The sequence below is a fragment of the Musca vetustissima genome, unplaced genomic scaffold (genome assembly GCF_032173495.1).
Source record: "Musca vetustissima isolate MV318-11 ecotype Yass unplaced genomic scaffold, APGP_CSIRO_Mvet_v1 utg8951, whole genome shotgun sequence".
NCBI classification, from domain to species: Eukaryota; Metazoa; Arthropoda; class Insecta; order Diptera; family Muscidae; genus Musca; species Musca vetustissima.
This window is the reverse complement of record NW_026882490.1, coordinates 119304-138977: the sequence shown is the minus strand read 5'-3', so window position 1 is coordinate 138977 and position 19674 is coordinate 119304. Positions and strand designations below refer to the sequence as shown.

At 33.8% G+C, this 19674-nt stretch overlaps 1 protein-coding gene across 1 annotated transcript; it reads right to left on the bottom strand.

Annotated features, from left to right (window-relative positions):
* Positions 1-2075: 2075 nt before the first annotated feature.
* LOC133328951 (ankyrin-3-like) lies at positions 2076-15078 on the bottom strand. The gene is made up of 10 exons (XM_061537455.1): positions 14895-15078; positions 10273-10374; positions 9756-10208; positions 8499-9263; positions 8021-8224; positions 6166-7090; positions 3123-3432; positions 2918-2938; positions 2459-2844; positions 2076-2389 (listed from the first exon to the last, which is right to left on the bottom strand). Exons 1-10 carry the CDS (start codon positions 14916-14918, stop codon positions 2076-2078), a joined length of 3504 nt encoding a protein of 1167 aa, XP_061393439.1. The 5' UTR covers positions 14919-15078.
* Between the last annotated feature and the right edge of the window lie 4596 nt (positions 15079-19674).

The window sequence follows — 19674 nt, the reverse complement described above, 5'->3', positions numbered from 1 at the left end:
ATAATCTGATGACTTATTATAGCCCTTATATATCGAATGAACTTAATTTATGTACCAAAGGCTTATTACGTGTAGTTTTTTCTAATAAGTTTTGTTTTCTTGTTTATATATACTTTTTAATGAATTTACTTAAACAGTAATTATATTAGTTTTCGCTATCTTGTAATATATGTATTTATATTTATGTATATTTACTACGATTTGTCGATAGAAATTAAATGGCGATGAACATTTTATTTAATTTGTTTTCTATATGTTTTAAATGTTAATAAATTTGTTTTATTTTTACCATATGATTTTTCTAATATTTTAACTTTTTGGCTATTTGGTTAATATTTCAACCAAATAAAAATGTTCAGCCCCATTTCATTTCCCAATAAATTTAGTTATCAAACAAATAATGTTCAACTACTTCAACATGAAATAATCAAAATCAGAAAGATGAACGCAAATAATAAGTTAAAACCAAAGAAAAATGCATAAAACAGTGGATTTAAAACAGTGGATTCATAAGGGGATTGGAAAACGTAAAATAGAAAAAAATTTAAATTCATAAACGGAAATTAAAATATAAAAATTCACATATATTAATATAATCATGTATGTATGTATGATATCCTACATAAACAGGGGCCGTTGAAAAATCATTTTCTTTACGTATTAAGCTTTCCAAATGAAGGCACTTTCCATTTCACCAGACCCTATGTTTTGCCCACAGAGTATCGTGAACATATATCCCTTGCTCAAAATTCCAAAAGTAATCCCAAAATAGGAAATTGAATTCATTGGAATAAATATGCATTTTTCTTCAGTCGAACGAAACGAAAGAAACAAATCAGAACATTCAAAATTTGGTTTTGCCTTTTTATTTGTAACTAAATTTATTGGGTTTAATTGTAGTTAGTTAATAATTGTTGCTGTGATAAGTAAGAGTTTAGGTTTACACATTAGTATATCGTAATAATTATCGTAAGAGTAAAAATAATAAGAAGTAGAGATTCAGATGCACCAGTTGATTTCTACAGTATTTTAGTATACTTTATGATTTGCAATATATATGTATGTATGTATTTAAGTTTATTCGAGTTTTATTTATGAAAAAATGTTATTCTACATCTCTAATTTTTGAGTTTGTTTTCACAGTTTGTAGTACTCTACTATTGAAATCGATCCATGATCATTGATTATTAATTGTTAAAAATGTTTGACGTTTTTTCTTTGTTGTTACTTATTATAAGATACGTTTTGAGTTATATATGTAGGTAAGTATTTGTGCATAATTTTATTGTTTAGTTTGGGATTATATTGTTTGTATTGCATATGTACCATCGTAACACTAAATTATGATTGGGTACTGATATTAGGAATAAAATATTTTAACTCGGATAATTTAATTGAATCAAATATCGATATTTGTAAAACGATTCAATTTTAAGTATTATGTTAAGTATGATCCATTCACGGCGAGCAAAACATATTCAAAAGAGAGTGCTATGGATCAATTCAATTTTAGGAAAGTGCCGTTTAAATGCACTTAAATGTTTGACGTAAAAATTATCGTTTCACATACATCGAATCTACACATGAACATATCAAGTAATATTATTTTAAATAATTCTTAGATTCTCATTAGCATAAATAATAAATAGTGACTAACTGGAGAACACAGTACGCATTTGCAAGTTTAAAATGTCCATTGTATAGGAGAGATGGGGTATTGAAATTATCAAAATACATAGTTTGATAAATAAAATATATAGCGAGCTTGGAAATATTTTTCCGCATTGGGTAGTGCAAAACAACCCCCTATAGTTGCATACAGAAACAATGGAATGATATCGAATCACTTGTTCTATCAATATAGTATTTGTGCTTTACAATTTGTCGTGGAATGGAAAAAAATTGAACCACAGTGGTTGCGCTATACTTCTATTGCCCGAATAGACTATAAGTATATATAATTTATATTTTATACGAAATTGCAGACTGAGTTTAAAGCATAACATTTCATTGTTTTCTTTTTTGTTATTTGTCATAAGCTGCTGATGGAATATTTATGATACAATATTTTCGATTTACCAAATGAGCGAAAAACGCTTTTTCTTTGGTACATGATTAACACTAATTTTACGCAATTTTTCTGGCGCAACACCTTTGCGAGGTTTAAAGAGGTTTACCTGTAAGCCAACTTTAATCTTTTTAGTTAGAGCTCCTTGTGGGAATACCGCCTGCACCTGAGGCACCACAGTGCTAGACACCATTCCACCTTCGGGTCCGATAGCATGTACCTCCTGGCGTATGCGAGTTACAACAGCGAAATATTGTGGGAAATCATAGGTAACAAATCGGCATACATGATTGCCAGACTGTTCCTCAAGTTGGGCGATTTCTAGAGCATAAACAAAGAAAACATTGCACCTACATGTTTTTCAGTTCAAAAACAAAAAAACTAGCTCACCTTCTGGCTCAAAGCATTGTTGCAATACATCATGAATGATTTCTTCGGAATTTTCAATGGTGTGCTCGCGCCATGTCTCGCCATTATCGGAACGTAAAATTATAATTTCACGTTCTTTTCCACGCAACGAAGCAAAATGGGGAACCTCCATAATAACGGGTCCAATGAATTTCGTCGACACAGGGCCTAATTCGAGGACACGACTTGCCAGAGCCTCACCCTCCATCAACTGGGGAGGATGCATAGTGCGCTGCGGTTTAACGTAGCGACATGTAACACGCGTTGGCTGAGCAGTCGAACGAGATGGTATGATCATGCGAACACCGCTGTGACGGCAGCCTCGCATAGCACCACCACGTGCATCAACCAAGAAGGAGACCAAGAAGCTGAAATGGTCAAATGGGAAAACATTAGCACTTGTTAAATGCATTCTGAGAATAACCAGACAAAGACACAAACCTTTTCCATTGTAATTTACGTCTATGCATTTCAAGAGAAAAGTTGGAAAAAAGTATACATAGTAATAATGTATGAAGGTTAGCATATTATTTGCAATCGTTTTGAACGAAAATGAGAATCAACTTAAGAAACGCAAGAAACCGAAAACTCCAAAAGAAAAAACAAACAAAACAACTAACAAACGAATGGGAAACATTTTACTTACCCCTCGTGCTGATGGTCATCCCCGTTTAACATATCGTTCGATATGTAAATACCACCGTCACGCATTGTTTTCGTATGGACAGCATTGTAGGTTTGTGCCTTTTGGGGACTTATGGCGCTCTCGACAGCCGGCTGCGGTTGTTGCTGCTGTTGCAATCCAGCGTTGGTGTATTCAGCACTCTGGGCCATGCGATTGGAGTCCACACGTTCATCACGTGTCACATCAATGGGCAGAGAATCATCTCCTAGGGATTTCATTTCATCAACTGTCAGATAGCGATAAGGTTGGTCGGAAAGCATATTATCTTCGCCTGATCGATGGGTAGAGATTAGCGAGTAGCATTGGCGACATTTTTTGGGCAGTGGTATATATTGGTGGTTGTAGTGTTTTTTGTTTAGCGATTTGTAGCATTCCAATTTGGTTCGATCGATTGATTGATTGGTTCGACACAGCAAAGTTTGATGATGATAATGTGCAGTGAGGTATTTGAAAGTACATACAAAATTGATGAATGAGTTAAGAATTCGTTTCTATATTTGCTACTAAAATTGACAATGACATATATGGTATATAGAACATACATACGTATTTTCAAATTCAAATCAAATCTCATGCATATATATTTATAGTGACCATCGTTTTCTTCTTCGTAGTCATATTATATATATTTTTTGTAACAAATCGCATACAGATACTTTGATTGAAATCAAATCAAATCGAATATTTTTGTATAGTTCAGTTCGTCGTTTTTAGTTATATAAGCGAGAGTATATATTTTTTATTTTGTTTTTCTTCGGAAGATATTTACCAATTTTACTTATCAATCCATTTTAACCAATATTAATATGATTTGATTTCCGAACATCGTTGAGCTTATTTGAATATTTTTATAATACACAACATGTATAAATAAAAGATGTCATATTTACAAGTCAGTTTCAATTTATAATCATAATAATATATACAAATGTATGTCAACATTATGGGCTTCGAATTCGTTTATAACGAAAACATTTATTACTACATATCGGCTATAAGGTCTGTATCCCAAAGCGTTACCCTTTATAGCGATAAATGTCGTCAAAACATACTGATATTTTCAAATTAGAAAATACCGTACAACGATTTCTAGAAGTACTAATTGTTTGGACATTTTGATTAGTATTTGATTAGTATATGAGAATTAATCTTGGTTAGTATGCACGACTATTGAAACTGTATTTGTTTCGATCATGTACCATTACGCACAATTGTTTTAACATGAGTATTTGTATTTACATACAAGATCATTTATGCTATCCCTAGAGAACTGGTAATCCACAGGGACGGGTCAAAACCAAGATGGAGGAAGGCAACGGTGCGAGCGTCTAGGATAAACAAGCGTATTTTTCAGTTTCAGAGTTTCCACAAATCAAGAAAACTTTCGAACTGGATAAACAGGCTAATTTGGAATTAGCAAGATAAGACCCCTGTGGTGATACTCTGTAACTGCTCAAAGACGGATTGTCGATAAGTGCAAATTTTCATTTGCTTAATTAACGAAAATATTCGGTAACTTAACTTGCAAAACATTTAGTAGTCGTTAAGCCCTACCGAGAGATATGCAACATTTAAAATAAATTGTAATTTTTATAAAAATATGCGTTTTAATTTCGCCGACATTTGTCGATGAGGATTTATTTGACATGTATACAATGGAATTGACAATATAAACACACTGGGTTAACGAAATCCGATACAATGTTAACGCACTTTAAGAAATGCTATTTTTGCACTTATAATTTTTCAAAATTTGAAAAACAACATTATGTGTAAATACATACATTGTTGTTGTTGTTGTGAGAAAAATTACAACATCATCTGCACAATTTTTGACGGAAAAAATGAATTGTATTTAAACACACGGAAATCCTTGAAACATCAAATTGATGTCATGTTGACATTTGTAGATTTTTACGTATGTACGTACATAAAGGAATCCATATCGATGTACATAAATCAATCCATATCACTTAAAGCACGTCATCATAAATCGCGAACAGTCATAGAAATATATCCATATCTCTTGACAAAACAAGAACCTAAATATTGAGACCTACTATGTTTTAATTTTTGTTGATTCGTTTCTTGGTGGAGTAAATGTTATTGTTGGTAATGTATGGATGTCCTACGTATTGGTTGATCTATCTATTATTTTAATATTCTGTATCAAACAAAACGAAATACATTTGTTATCCTGTCAACATTGAAGGTATATATGGTCGTGTGTACACAAATAATTGCTACATACATACATAAATTATATAATTTTTTTTTTCTTAACACATTTACATTTAGACATTGGCAATAGAGTTAGTAGTTTGGTAGAGGTATATATGAATGAACGAGTATGAGAATACAAGGTAGTAAAATGAGGAGCCCATTTTCATAGGATTAGACACTTACAGGACAAGAACAGTGATTCACCGCGATAATATGGCAGATAAATGTGGCTATCGTTCTTTTGGCGGTCACTCTTAATGCCCAAACACGGATCCCAATCATTTGTGTCACCTATATTTGGCATGTGGTAACGATAGTATGTAGATGACACAATCAAGAAATTACAATTTTCGATTATAAACGATGGCAGAGATTTCAAGTAACGGCTCAAGTGTCACAAGTGGGAAGTATGTTTTTGGTTGGTTCGTGTTCTTATTCTGTTTTGGTTCAGGGCCTTTCTTGTGAGGGCACCATCCAGCCATCGTTCAATAAACTGATGGATGGATGGATACGAGGATGAACGGAAACGTAATGGGATTGGGAGTTGGATCATAGTTCGAATGTGTTTGTATGGTTGTGTTTAGTATGTGTGCGCACGAGTTTTAGTATGGTAACAATGTTGGAGAATGTGTGAACATAGTTTGAGCCAAAAAGAAAATCTAAATAAGGAATGAACAAAATATGTGGTGCATTTTTACATTCCCCTAAATCTAATTAACAAAGTTCCATAATAACAAAAATGTAAAATGTCTGACACACTCAATTCGTTTCAGATACATACCTCCTTCTTCTTCGGAATCGGACATAAACGATTCGTGCATGGCCTCCGGTGCAACCACTCGATATTTTTCATCTGAATGGATTTGTGTGGAACCCTCCGGTTCATTGGTGTACGATTTCAGCGAATCCAAAACACTAATGTAGCCCAATTTCCGGGCAATGTCCAATGGCGTTTGTCCGTTCGTAGTTTGGGCATTAGCATCGGCATTATGCTCCAGCAGAAGCTTAACAATATGACAATGACCTTGCTGAGCACTCTGATGCAGGGGTGTGTAGCCAATGGACGTGGCAGAATTAACATTGGCTCCATGCTGCAAAAGGAATCGCACCATATTGGCCTGGCCGAAGTGTGCAGCAACGTGTAGCGGTGTATAGCCGGCTTTGGTGGCCATATCAATGTTGGCTCCATTGCGTTGAAGTATTTCGGCGACGTTGACATTGTCCTCTTGGGCACATAAATGCATCGGTGTCAACCCGTTTTTGGCTGGGTGATTTACGCCGGCCTTGTGTTCGATTAAGAGATTCGAGATTTCTGTGTGTCCCTCCTGGCAGCTGAGGTGCAGGGGGGTGAAACCAGCCTTACTTTCGGCATTAGCCTGGGCACCGTATTCCAGAAGTGTTGTAGCAATGTCCATTTGATTTTTACGAGCCGCAATGTGCAACGGCGTGTGTCCATTTTTGGCTGTTGCATGGGGACTGGCACCTTTCTCCAGCAGCAACAAGGCAACATTTTGATTGTCATAGTGGCAGGCCACGTGTAACGGTGTCACGCCATTTTTGCCCTGGGCATCAACGTCGGCTTCCTTTTGCAACAGCAACTGGGCGACCTTGATGTGACCGTACTTAGCGGTTAAATGCAAAGGTGTAAAGCCTTTCTTGGTGGCAGCATCTAACGCAGCGCCGTTTTCAATCAGTACAGCAGCCACCTAAAATGTAGAACGGGGTTTGTCATTGCTATGTATGAAGTATAGAAGTGTCTAAGGAGTGCACCAGGACTTGGTATCTTTTGTTGATATTGTCACTGGTGGATTGATAGCTTGCTTGTTTGTATGATTGATTAGTGGTAGTTATTGTGATGCTATTTAGTATTAGCGAAATTAGTGTATGTGTACGAAAAGAAACAAAATATAAAGCTAAATACACACTCACTCCCTCAACCAACAACAACAGATATTACAATACACAAGTGTTTATAGGAAAGCTTGCACCAAATCATAAATGTGCTCTTTTCAATCACCAACCCCGAAAATATTTTCAGCTAGTTTGTCCCTGCTGAAGGCAGTGACAGTACAACTTAATTGAATAAAATAATCCTATTCCCATTACCAGGGTCATAGTCGATCGTTAGCCCCATTTGTGCCACATTTCATTAAAGTAACGCTAGTTTACTTCTTGACGGAACTAAATTTAAATATTTTTTTTTATATATACTAAAATAAAAATACCTAATAAAAATTAAAATATCTTCTTTTTTTATTTTACATTTTTTTGCTTTTGTAAAAATTAACAACAATTTGCAGCAATAACAAATAAATAAATAAATAAAAATCTGTGCAACTATAAGATAACAACAATAAATATATGTATATGTATGTATGTTAAATTAATCAGTGGTTTAATAGAGAGAAAGAAAACAAACTTATACAAATAATAATAAATAAATTAATAATAATAATAGTTGAGAGAAAAGAACAACACTTATGTGACGACGACATACAACTTGAAATAAGAAATTAAAATTTGAACAACTTTCAGAATATTTATATGAAATACTCTTGATGGCGTATCCAAAATAATTGCATCAAATATACAGTATCAATGTGATCCATAATCTTTTTGGCAATTAATTGCTTTACCTCATCTTGGCCCTCCTTGGCGGCAATATGTAAAGCCGTGTACATGTCCTTTGTGGTGGCATCCACCTGAGCTCCGTGTTGCAACAATAGCATGACAATATCAACATTGCCCAATCTCGATGCAATGTGAAGTGGAGTTTGCTGTTCACGTGCGCGTGCATCAACTTGAGCTCCATTGCGCAACAAAATCCGTATAATATCAGTCTGTAAAAAATACAATATGAATAATATGCACTATTTATTTAACACACCATTTAAATAAAACAAAAAACAAATACAAATTTATCAATTACTATCGGACATTATGATTTTATTTTTATTTTTCCAAATTAAAGCAAAATCTATTCTATTTCTTTAAATAAATAGTTTTGATCAAACTTTCAATTGAAATTTCTATTCTTTTGTTGATTTGGAATATAACGTTCAAATTCTTTATATGTAAATAATATTAATTAAAATAAAAAGCTTTCTTTCATACCTGATTTGCTCTGGCGGCTAAATGCAATGGAGTTTCGCCGCGAACAGTTGGAACATCCGGGCTAGCATCGTGTTGTAATAAATAAATGACTATATTCATGCATCCCATAAAGGCGGCCACATGCAACGGTGTCAAACCACTTTCGGTTGTAGCGCTAATACTTGCTCCGTGACGTAGCAACAATTCAACAACCTTGATGCGATTCTTTTTGCAAGCAATATGTAGGGGAGTAAAACCATTCAATGCCCTAGCGTTGGCATCAGCATTACGATCCAAGAGCAGTTTGGCCACTCGCACGTGTCCACAGTGAGCGGCAACATGTAATGCGGTAAGATAATCTACAGTGACTTCATCTACCGGTGCTCGATGGTACAGTAAAATTCGGGCAGCATCGACATGTTCTCCCTGGGCTGCCATGTGTAGTGGAGCAAGGCCGTTTTTAGTTTTAGCGCTAATCGGAGCACCACGTTCTAGCAGCATATCCACTACTTGTTCGTGGCCCGAGCGTGCAGCACAATGCAGGGGCGTTAAACCGTCGCGGGTTTTTGCTTCGATATTTGCTCCCTTCTCCAAAAGTAATGAAACCATATTGGTTTTGCCCCATTTTGCAGCCACATGAAGTGGACTAATATTATGTTTGGCTGAGAAGTTAACGTCGGCACCTTTCTGTATGAGAAGATTTGCAATAGCTTGATTGCCGTAGTGCGAGGCAATGTGCAGGGGAGTAAAGCCAGATTTGGAAGTTACATCAGGATTATGATCATTCTAGAAAGAAGAAACAGTATTATGTAGATATATCTATAATTTAAGTAAAAGCAAGAACTAAAACGTGACAATAATTTTGTAAAATAATCTCGAAAAACACACACAATTAGTAATACTTCTTGAAAAACTTAGGATTCAGGCACAGGTAATTTAACGGGAAAAATGTTGTTTGCCTTCGATGAAATTGGTTTTTATTTTTAAATGGCTCTGAGGTTGTGCGCCTTCGATTGTTAAGAATGTATTTTAGTATTTGCCAGTTTTTCAGGATTTTCTATATAAATTACTCTGTGTTTGTATCTTGAATATGATAAAGATAAGAATACTTTATTTTGCAAATGCAGAACGAAGACATATATTCCAATCATTCAAAAATGTGATCAATGGATATGCATGTCTACCAACAAAATTCGCAATGAGACATACAAATTTATCAATTCAAGTTTCGAGATCATTTTACTAGAATACCCACTAAATTTAAATTTCAAATCTTACATCCAAAAGCAATGTAGCCGCTTTTACGTCGTCTTTTTTAGCAGCAATATGCAAGGCCGGCAGTCTAACCTTGCCACGTGTGTCACTTTCTAATAATACAGCCACAACCTTATCGTGACCTTGTTGCATTGCCACCGCCAATGGTGTGAATCCATCTTCGGTGGCTAAACTTTGGTTGGCGCCATTCGACAGTAATAATTTTACCACTGAATCATGATTCTCCTGTGCAGCCATGTACAACGGTGTAAAACCATTCTGTGATTGCACATTAACAGACGCTCCATGTTGTAAAAGTAGCTTTACAACTTCCTCCTGACCCGCCAACGAAGCAATATGCAATGCAGTATTACCCTTTTTGGTAGCACTGTCTACAATTGCACCACGCCTCAATAATTCTGAGACCACATGAACGTGGCCATCTTTCGATGCCAAGTGCAACGCATTTAAACCATTCTGCAATTTAAAAGAATTCAATAAATAAGTGTCATCCATTTTTATTTTGTATTGTCCAACTTACCGCATTACTAGTGTTAATGTCAATGTTATTTTTCAAGTGTTCGAGAACTTTGTCCATATTGCCAGCTCTGGCAGCTCGCAGAAACGATGTGTTTCCATCGCCCTACAAAAATATTGAATAAAAAACTTCAATTAGCAAACAATGCAATAAAAAAATTAATAAGGTTTGTTGTTCAATTCCCATCTTAAAGAAGTGTACGAAACACAATACCATTATATATATTTGAAAGATCTATTATAATCGGCAATCAACACTTGAACTCAAAACAAGAATCAATTTCGTGAATATTTCTCATTTACAGTTTTAAGTGAAGAGTGAAAATCATTTTTCGGCAGAAATATCTAACTCATTTCAGAATACACAATACCATATACAAGAACCATTATGGAGTAGATCACGATACCCTCGGAATTCCTAATTTCATGAATTAGAATAAATGTTCCTGTCCGATCTAGTGGAGACTATCATATCTTATATACAGGCTTCCATTGCACGAATTACTCTATGGGAGATCCTTTTAGTAAAATGTGTATTGATTTTAATTTTGTATACTCTAATGTAGAACTTATAAAATCGAATATAATTGTGTTTTTAAATGAGTAGTAGAACTTTATAACTGGCTCCTGAAGTAGATTCTGTAACTGGTTTTCCTCTCTTCTCTTGAATGCTATCATGATGCAGATCATGGTGAGTTCGCGATGCCTACAAAACGGGAAGTCGCTCCCTCGGTCAACAAAAATATTCATCAATTATGTATTTCCTAATAACAAGGACGGCATGAATTGTATAGCGAAATTCAGCGAGATTATGGATTGGAAATAAGCGTATGTGATCTGATTGAATCCCTTCTTTTTGAATCCTTAACAGAAATAATATAAGTACATATGACAGACATTTTTCGTCTTCTTCTAAAGTCAACTGCCTTCCATTGTTCATGCCTTCCATTCTCTACTTAAATCCTAGGAAATATATTTATCCTATTTAACCCTTTCAGTGTTTTTGTCGAATATATTCGAAATTTAAAAATACTCTCTTTCTTTGCGATTTTTCGGTTATCCTATGTGCCGTTACTATTTATGTTTTTGTTTTTGCTGAAAGACAGACGAAACTGGCCGAGGGTTAAAATGACAATTGATATTTTTTCTAAACTATGTCCCTTTATATGATTTTAAATACAAAATTTTAGATTTTTATTCCGACAGAACTTTTTTGTGTCACTGAAGGGGTTAAAACATGTTGGTTTATACTCATATAGAGTTCCGGCATAGATCAACTAGGTCCATAAACCAGTGACAAAGTATGTTTTTATCTACTGACCATATGTTTTATTTATTTTTTTAACGAAGTATAGGTTTAAATAAAAAAATATTGGTCATATGTAGTAAAATGATTAAAAGCTACACCATTTTTAGTTATTGGATCATTTCACTGACTAGTTGGTCATGTTTTGCAAATATTTAACTAGAAGACTAGACGTCAACAGTGCTCGTCAGTGTCGCGTAAACAGAGCACTCGTATTATTATACTATTTATTCCACAAATGTGAATAAGACTAATAAACAATGCTGTTTTATTGTAATTATTATTTTTTTTTATAATAACATGTATGTATTATTAACTTTGGCCTAATTTATTATTATTATAAAAATGACTCATAGATTGGCAAAAAAGTGAGCTTACAGTTTTTAAGCAACAACAAAAAACACCTGTTCTACTGCTTTGTAAGGTTGGATGGTAAAAGCAGGTGAATTAATATATGAATAAAACACCCACAACAAACAATTGAAATTATATGCATGTACATAGGTACACACATATGTATGTGCCATCCACATGTAGAAAGTACATGTATTTTGTGTTGACTATAACTTATATTATATATTTCGTATCGGTGAACACATGATTCGGTTTCCGGCTTTGTTATTCGGCTACCCGACAGTGTGCGCAGCCGTTTGTTTATATATTGCATTTTATTTATTTTCGAAAACACAGCACGCGAACTACCCTTCTTCATCGGTGTTCGAAGAATGGCGTCATTGCTTCCAAAGAGAACAACGTAAACAAACCCGAAGAGACGGAAGACACTGAGAGTGACATTATTAAATAGTGAGAAGAGCGAGCCACTGGAATATCGAAATCGAATAGAATTCAAACATACTCGTATGTTGTTTCGAATAAGAAATACTTGTCATGTGTCAGCATTGTGTGTCTTTTAAGATATACGAATTCAGTCGAATCATTATCACGAACTAAAAATCGCCTTTTTTTAATCAACAACAAATTCTGGTATGGCAAGAATTGTTTGACAAAACAACTGAACTTTTTTCCTGTTTTCTATTCTTTTTATATTTCTTTGAAGTATTAGAAGAAGCGCTCATAGAAAATACATTAACGACAATGCCAGTATTTGTTGTAGGCGAATCGATTCCATTGACTTTTGTGATTACATTTCGCTTGATCGATCTGAAGTTGTAATATTGCGTATGTAACCTTGATACAAATAACCAGTAGTCCCAATATTGTTGTTTTGTTTATTCCTATTGTGGATTACGTAATATAGTTTCTTAACAAACTGAGCTACTCTTATGGGTAGAATCAAACTGTTGGTGAACTTCTTTAAATAAAATTGTTACATCCGATATTGGAATCGAAAATTTAATTTCTTTCCCGGGTCATTTGTTACCCGGCACATTTTTGCCAATGATAATAGTGTCAGAGTCACACAAACACTCAATAACATGTTTTGAAACATTTGGCCCCGGAATTTAACATTTTTTGCGAAAATTATTCAAACGTTCCATTCTTATCTGAATTGCTTAGAGTATACAAGTAATTGGATATGTCTGTTTTGCAAATATTTATCCAATAACCATATAGTTATCAAAGATCCACCCATAATGTGCCCTCCCCTCCATTTACTCTATACTATATGCTATTATTAGGTTAGTTCATATTTGACATTATTATTTTTGTGTATGAAATCACGTAATCTCAACCCAACTAGCCAACTATTCAACGACGGTCGTATTATTGTCGAACACCTCGACTTCGCCTGACAACAAACACAATACTGTGTGTGAGTCATGCATTATGTAATGTCTGTATTAGTTTCCTTTAAAAAATACTGAAAAAATAGACAAACTACACACAACTGGGCAGTAATTATTTCGTGCATTCTCCAAATTGGGACATTGAAAAAGTTTAACAGTCAGTTTAAATGTGGCAAGGGATGACAGACACGCAAATCTATATTAAATAGCCACACCCTTTTTAGAGACAACCGTTTTAACCTAAAAAGGCTAAAGGACATTTTAAGTTAAAAAATTCAAAAAATATAGTTTTGAAATTATTTTAATTAATAACTGTTCATATATAGGGGAGAGGGGGGCACCTTTGAACGTGGGGCACCTTTGAACAGCGCTCATAAAATCTTGGTTTAATATTTTTCCGACCCGCAACCACATTTTTGTATATGGCAATCGTGTTCTCTATATGCGTAAACCACTTTGGCTTGCTTTTTCAGTTGTCGAAAAATTGTGCATGGGTGACCATGTTTTCTCAGTGTCATTGTAAACTTTTATTCATTTGGTTGTAAGGGCGCAGGAAGAATTATGTGATAGTTTTCTTTCGTCAAACAAATTTTTTGCATTCCAACAATCATTTCAAACATAACTAATGTAATTTCTTTCATATATATTTATTACAAAAAAAGTTATTTTAAATTTCCGTAAAATGTCATGGGTGGGGCACCATTGAACATGCCCATTAAACTCGAGTAAAAAAAGGAGTTTTTAACTTTTGGCTTGGATTTCTCAAAATTTCAAATGGGCTAATAAGATTACGAAATTAACTGTATTTTTCACCATATTAATTTGTATTTTTGAGACATTTTATGTTTTAATAATTTTTGATCTAAATTTTTTAAATTTTGAATATTTTTTATATATTTTTTAATGAATTAATGCATTTCTGATATGTATGAATAAAATACATACATATTTGAACATAAACACTGTAAAAAACCATGTCGTTCAAAAATGCCAACCCCTGTTCAAAGGTGCCCCCCTGGGGGGGCAGTTTTGAACACTTTGAGTTCGTCCATTAAAACAGTTATAAAATACATTTATCAAGCTTATAGTTTGTCATATGTATATTCATTTTAAAGGTTACATATGTACCTATTAGTTAAAATTTATAAGAAACCAAAAATGATAAAATAAAAAATTTTATAAGGCTTGAAAGCAAAAAGTGTTCAAAGGTGCCCCCCTCTCCCCTATAACTGTTAATATATATATATATATAGATATTCTTAAACCCCCTTTTTGAAAACCCGTTTATACGATCTCCCAAAAAGTCCTTGAAAATGAAATTAGAACTATTTTTTTTTTTTTGCAACAATTCATTACACCAAAAAATGTATTTAAAAAATATTTAAAAATGTTTTTTATTCATTTTTTTTCTGTGAAAAATCAATAGTCGTTGAATGAAAAAATGGATGCCCACAAACCATCATGGCTACCAGCCAGACGATATATTGTATGTATTCAATAAATTTTTTTCTGTTGGGTAAAAGTGGAATTTTGCCATTTTTTATTATAATTTTACAATAAAATATTAAATACCTGTGTTCCGTTTTCGGTAACCATTTTGATAAATTATATATTTTTATGTTTTACTTTAATATCTGCGTTATTTTATAAAATTTTGTTAAAATATTATTGATTCACTTTCTTCTATGGTATAGAGAAATTGTGTAAGCGTATGTCGTCACTGCTGCGGTTGCTGCTTAGTCATATTTTTTCTTAGCTTTTTTACTTAAAATTCAAAATGGATTTTTATAAAATTTCTGGTTGGTTTTCTTATATTAAACACAAATTGTCGTCAATTGGTGCAGTTAAAAGTATTATTCAACATTTGAAATTGGAAAAATAACTTTTTTTTACTTTTTCTATATACTATTAAGGTATATGCACTATAATATGTATGCAGAGACATATAAGTATGTAGTATGCGCGAGTGTGTGTCCTTTTATAGGGGGTGTGTTTGTGTGTGTATTCATAAAGGAAGATGTTTTTTTTTATTTTTTTTTTTTCACTTGTTATTTTCACTTGTATTTCAGTTTGTTAGATTTGCTTCCGCTTAGCTCAAAATGTAACTCCAGACTGGTTAGAAATCCAACTTGAAAATGTCCTGTAAGCCTACATCAACTCTTTTTGACAGCAGGATTTCTAAAAGCCTGCGCATTCAAGCCATTCGAATTGGAATATTTCGAATTTGATTATTCCAATAGAACTAAGGGTTGGTCGCAATAAGACTGGGGTTGTTTTCTGTTATTCTTTCTGACTTGCCTTGTGACGAATAAAAAAAAACGAAAAATAAAAACAAAGCACGTGCCAAGTTGTTTGTTATTGTTTTACTTACAATTACCGGCAGCAGTTGGTACTCTAGGAAATATTCCTAACAATCAACATTATTATTCGCAAGAAAGTACATGTGTATGTGTATGAGTGTGCGTGTGAGAAGATTGTATATTTGTGCCATGAGTTGAAGAATATTCCAAACAATCAATGATGATGGTATACATGTATACCATCATCCCTATATAAGTTCGCAAAACTCATTTTAAGTTGCACATTGCCTTTTAAAGTTGAACTGATGACATCAGTCTAACCCTAAACAAACGGAAGTTTATCCCGTCCACCCTAATGTAATACCCTAATTTCGTATTTGGATTCTTAATTTCCAAATACTCTCCAAATACTCTAAAATCATTTCGGTTGCACTGATTTCATTACAGTCGAAATCGCTTATAACTACGATCAAGGGGCCGGCGAAAATGGTCGCAATACGTGATAGTCGTTATAATCGATATCGAATAAAGGGCAGATTTTTTTCTCGGAACTTTTGGATACCGTCGTTATAACCGGTATGCCGTTAAAAAGGAAGTCTATTCCCGTAGTGTAAAAAAAAATTGTTATCGTAGTAAAAAATAGCAGTACGGGAACATACCATTAATGATTGAACTAATGCTAAAACATTAAAGGTAGGTACTAAACGGAATACATTTTGCTATTTACATTTGGTTTATCTAATTTAAACATGTTTCATTACATTGGGGCGTGAAAGTATAAAAGAAAGGTCATAATCGGCAACATTGACAACATCAATCTGCATAAACCTTGTTTGTTTCATATAGTTTACGTAATTCAGTAGTGTTACAAAGGGTCAAACTTTTTTGATGTAAGGGTTTCTTCTGTAATTGTTATGTGATTGTGATAATAATCAGCAAAAGGATTCATTATAAAATGGCATGTCGACATAAGTTATCTTGACATGTAAAAATAAATACTAAAGAGAAAGTAAAATCATATATTGAAATATTATCGGTTAATTAAAAAGTCTAGCGATAAATGTTCAGTTATTTATAAAAATATTAGTAATAATGATAAACTTTAATTGGGCACAGAGAGTGAAATTTGATTTATGATTGAGATTGTATAGCAATCACGATTCATGACAATGATAACAAGAAACAAAAAAATGCACTATTAAAATAGATTTGCCAAAAATTATATTGACAAATTTAAAAAAAAGGTGTGTTGATGTATGCCTATCGCAACAACAAAATAATTCACTCTCCCAAAAAAATCTCCAAATAATATATAACAAAATAAAAAAAAAATCATGTTTAGTGATGGCTATATATCAGAATCAGTTGTGTGTTCCGACCGCTATATATCTTGCCCCAGTCTATGACATTTCAAACAGATTTATACCACTTGAAAAATATATTGCAAAATGTGGGCGCCTTAGTTTATTCATCATATCAAATAGTTGATATCCAAAAAATCGACTCCGAATTGTCTGAAATATCTTATAATCTCTAAGCATAAAAAATATAATTTAGAAGATTTTGCCAACAAATTTAACACATCCATTGAAGCACTTCTTGTATTGCTTCTTAACTTCCAATAAACATGGTAAATGTGCTCAAAAGAATTCATTTTAATGCAAAACAAAAAAATTATATAACATATTTAGTAATAAATTTAACGAACTTGAGAGAAAAAGGTTGTTTATAAATATTTCAAATGGATGGCATACATGCCATGTGTGTGTGTGTGCAAATTGTTTACAAATTCCAGGACATAGAAATGAAAGTGGAAGAAAAGTAATTTAGCAACAAATGGTGCACTAGAAAAAAACATTATCATCATATTTTTGTTTTGCAAAATTCTCTGGAGATTCATTGTCGTTTGTATATATTTGCGAGAAATAATTATTGCAAAATTGACGGTTTAACTTAACAAGCTTATGTTACACTTTAGGTGCCTGTGCACTGAACGTTTGATGATAAATTCGTAGAATTTGAGCAACTATGGCAGCGTCAATGGCGACTGCCATAGTAAGAGCCACTTAAGCCCCCAACGGCAGACAATATTTCTGCTCAGAGACTGAGACTGGGCTGTTAGAAGAGGAATTTACAAATTGGAAGATACAACGAATAAGCGAATAAGAATACATACATACATAGATATATACGTATTCCAATTAAAGATATTATTATATATGGATTTTATTCATTGTTGCTCAGTGTTGGCAGTGATGTCATGTAATAAAACATAAACACGCATTTACGCTAACTCTGAATAGCGTTTGCACAATTAAGAGCGTCAAAGCAGAACAATTTCAGATCACAAATTCCAAAACCGGTCTCTTCTTCTGAGATCGCCAACAAATAAAATATAGACGAATGTCTGTCTGGTGGTTTTGTGCGTGTGACGGTGTGTATCTAGTCTAGTGGTTTGTCTATGCGAGTTTGGCGTCGTCGTCATCAAAGATTTTATTAGGCCTAATAGGATGATGATGACGACGATGATCGACTTATTTTGCAGATACAAAATTGTCCATATAGATGTACATACACCTTATATTCATATATATACCATCTTATCTGAACGAAAATTAGCCTTCATTTTCGCAAAATGGATATTAGGGAAAACTTATGTAGCAATTTTCACTTAACATGCATAGACGTCAGGAGAAGTGGCGACGACTGGACACAAACAATCAAAACAAAACAAAAATAATCACAACGAAATGTTAATGAACACGTACCAAGTGAAAAGGTATCCACATTTTGGGGAGGGGGAACAGAGAGAGACAGACACACTCACACATCAAGTACTTACTTGGAGAGGTCCATTCAAATTGTGGGAGTTGGACAGGTTTGTTACTGGGTGTATGTTTCACCACGACGATATACCTAGGTGGTGTTCGTATGTCCACCAGTAACAACAGGAAGTGGGTGGTGGGAATAATTCGGAAGTGGGTATTTGGATGGGATTCCACTCGGAATTGATGGGTAACAACAAAACACCGATAGCACGGATGGAAGGTGAACAGCGCAAAGTAAAGACTCGCTGACCACACCCCACAATAAATTCACAATTATCTCATGAGCATACATTTACACACGACGATGTTCTTTCTATCTATGTATCTAATGGATATCTATCTATTTGTGCGTTTACATTCTATACATGTACACAAACATTCACACACAAAAAGAAGATCAGCAAGCACACCACATATTGACGTCATTGTTTTGGGAAAAACAATGCAAATTGGAACTGGGATTAAACAGAAATGTCTGCTTTCTTTTCTTTTATTTGCACAACAATTGCTAATAGCTGGGAAGAGCCAAAAATAAATTTACTGAACATACTTTGTCGTTTTGAATGTCATTTTGAATAATCGCGGTCATTTTTGCGGCATAAATGTATTTTTGTTTAGTTTCTTAAAAAATACACTGGAAAAATGCACGGATATCGAATACAATTCAAATCTGTCTCCCGTCTCGTTTAAAACACAACTAAAACTAAACAACTCGACGAGCACAGCAACTCGTACACTGATCCGGCTCAAATTAAAAACGTTCCACCGAAACAGCAACTTAAAGCAAAATGGCCAAGAATGACCATTGTTTACGAATGGGGTATAATGGAGGCAAAATCGAAAGGAACGGTTGGAACTAGATCCAGCACATTAGTTCAACTTGTTCCATCATGCGTCGTTCTTTCTCGTGTGTTTGGCAGACGTTGCCACATTGCCAAACAGATAACTTGTATGCAATAAAGCCAGATTTACACCGAGCATGTTCTACGTATTTAACATACATATATACAAAGGAAATGAAACATTAAACGATGTAAAATTTAATTAAAATTGAACATTGTAAGAGGAATAGTGTGACGTTTTTTTATATTCAAAAGTTTCCGATTAAATATTAAAACGGTGGTGAGGTCAAAGTATTGGTCTATTACATGGAGTAATTATCACAAGGTATATCAAAGGTACATTTTACATTTTTAACATACAATGCTTTCATTCAACACGATT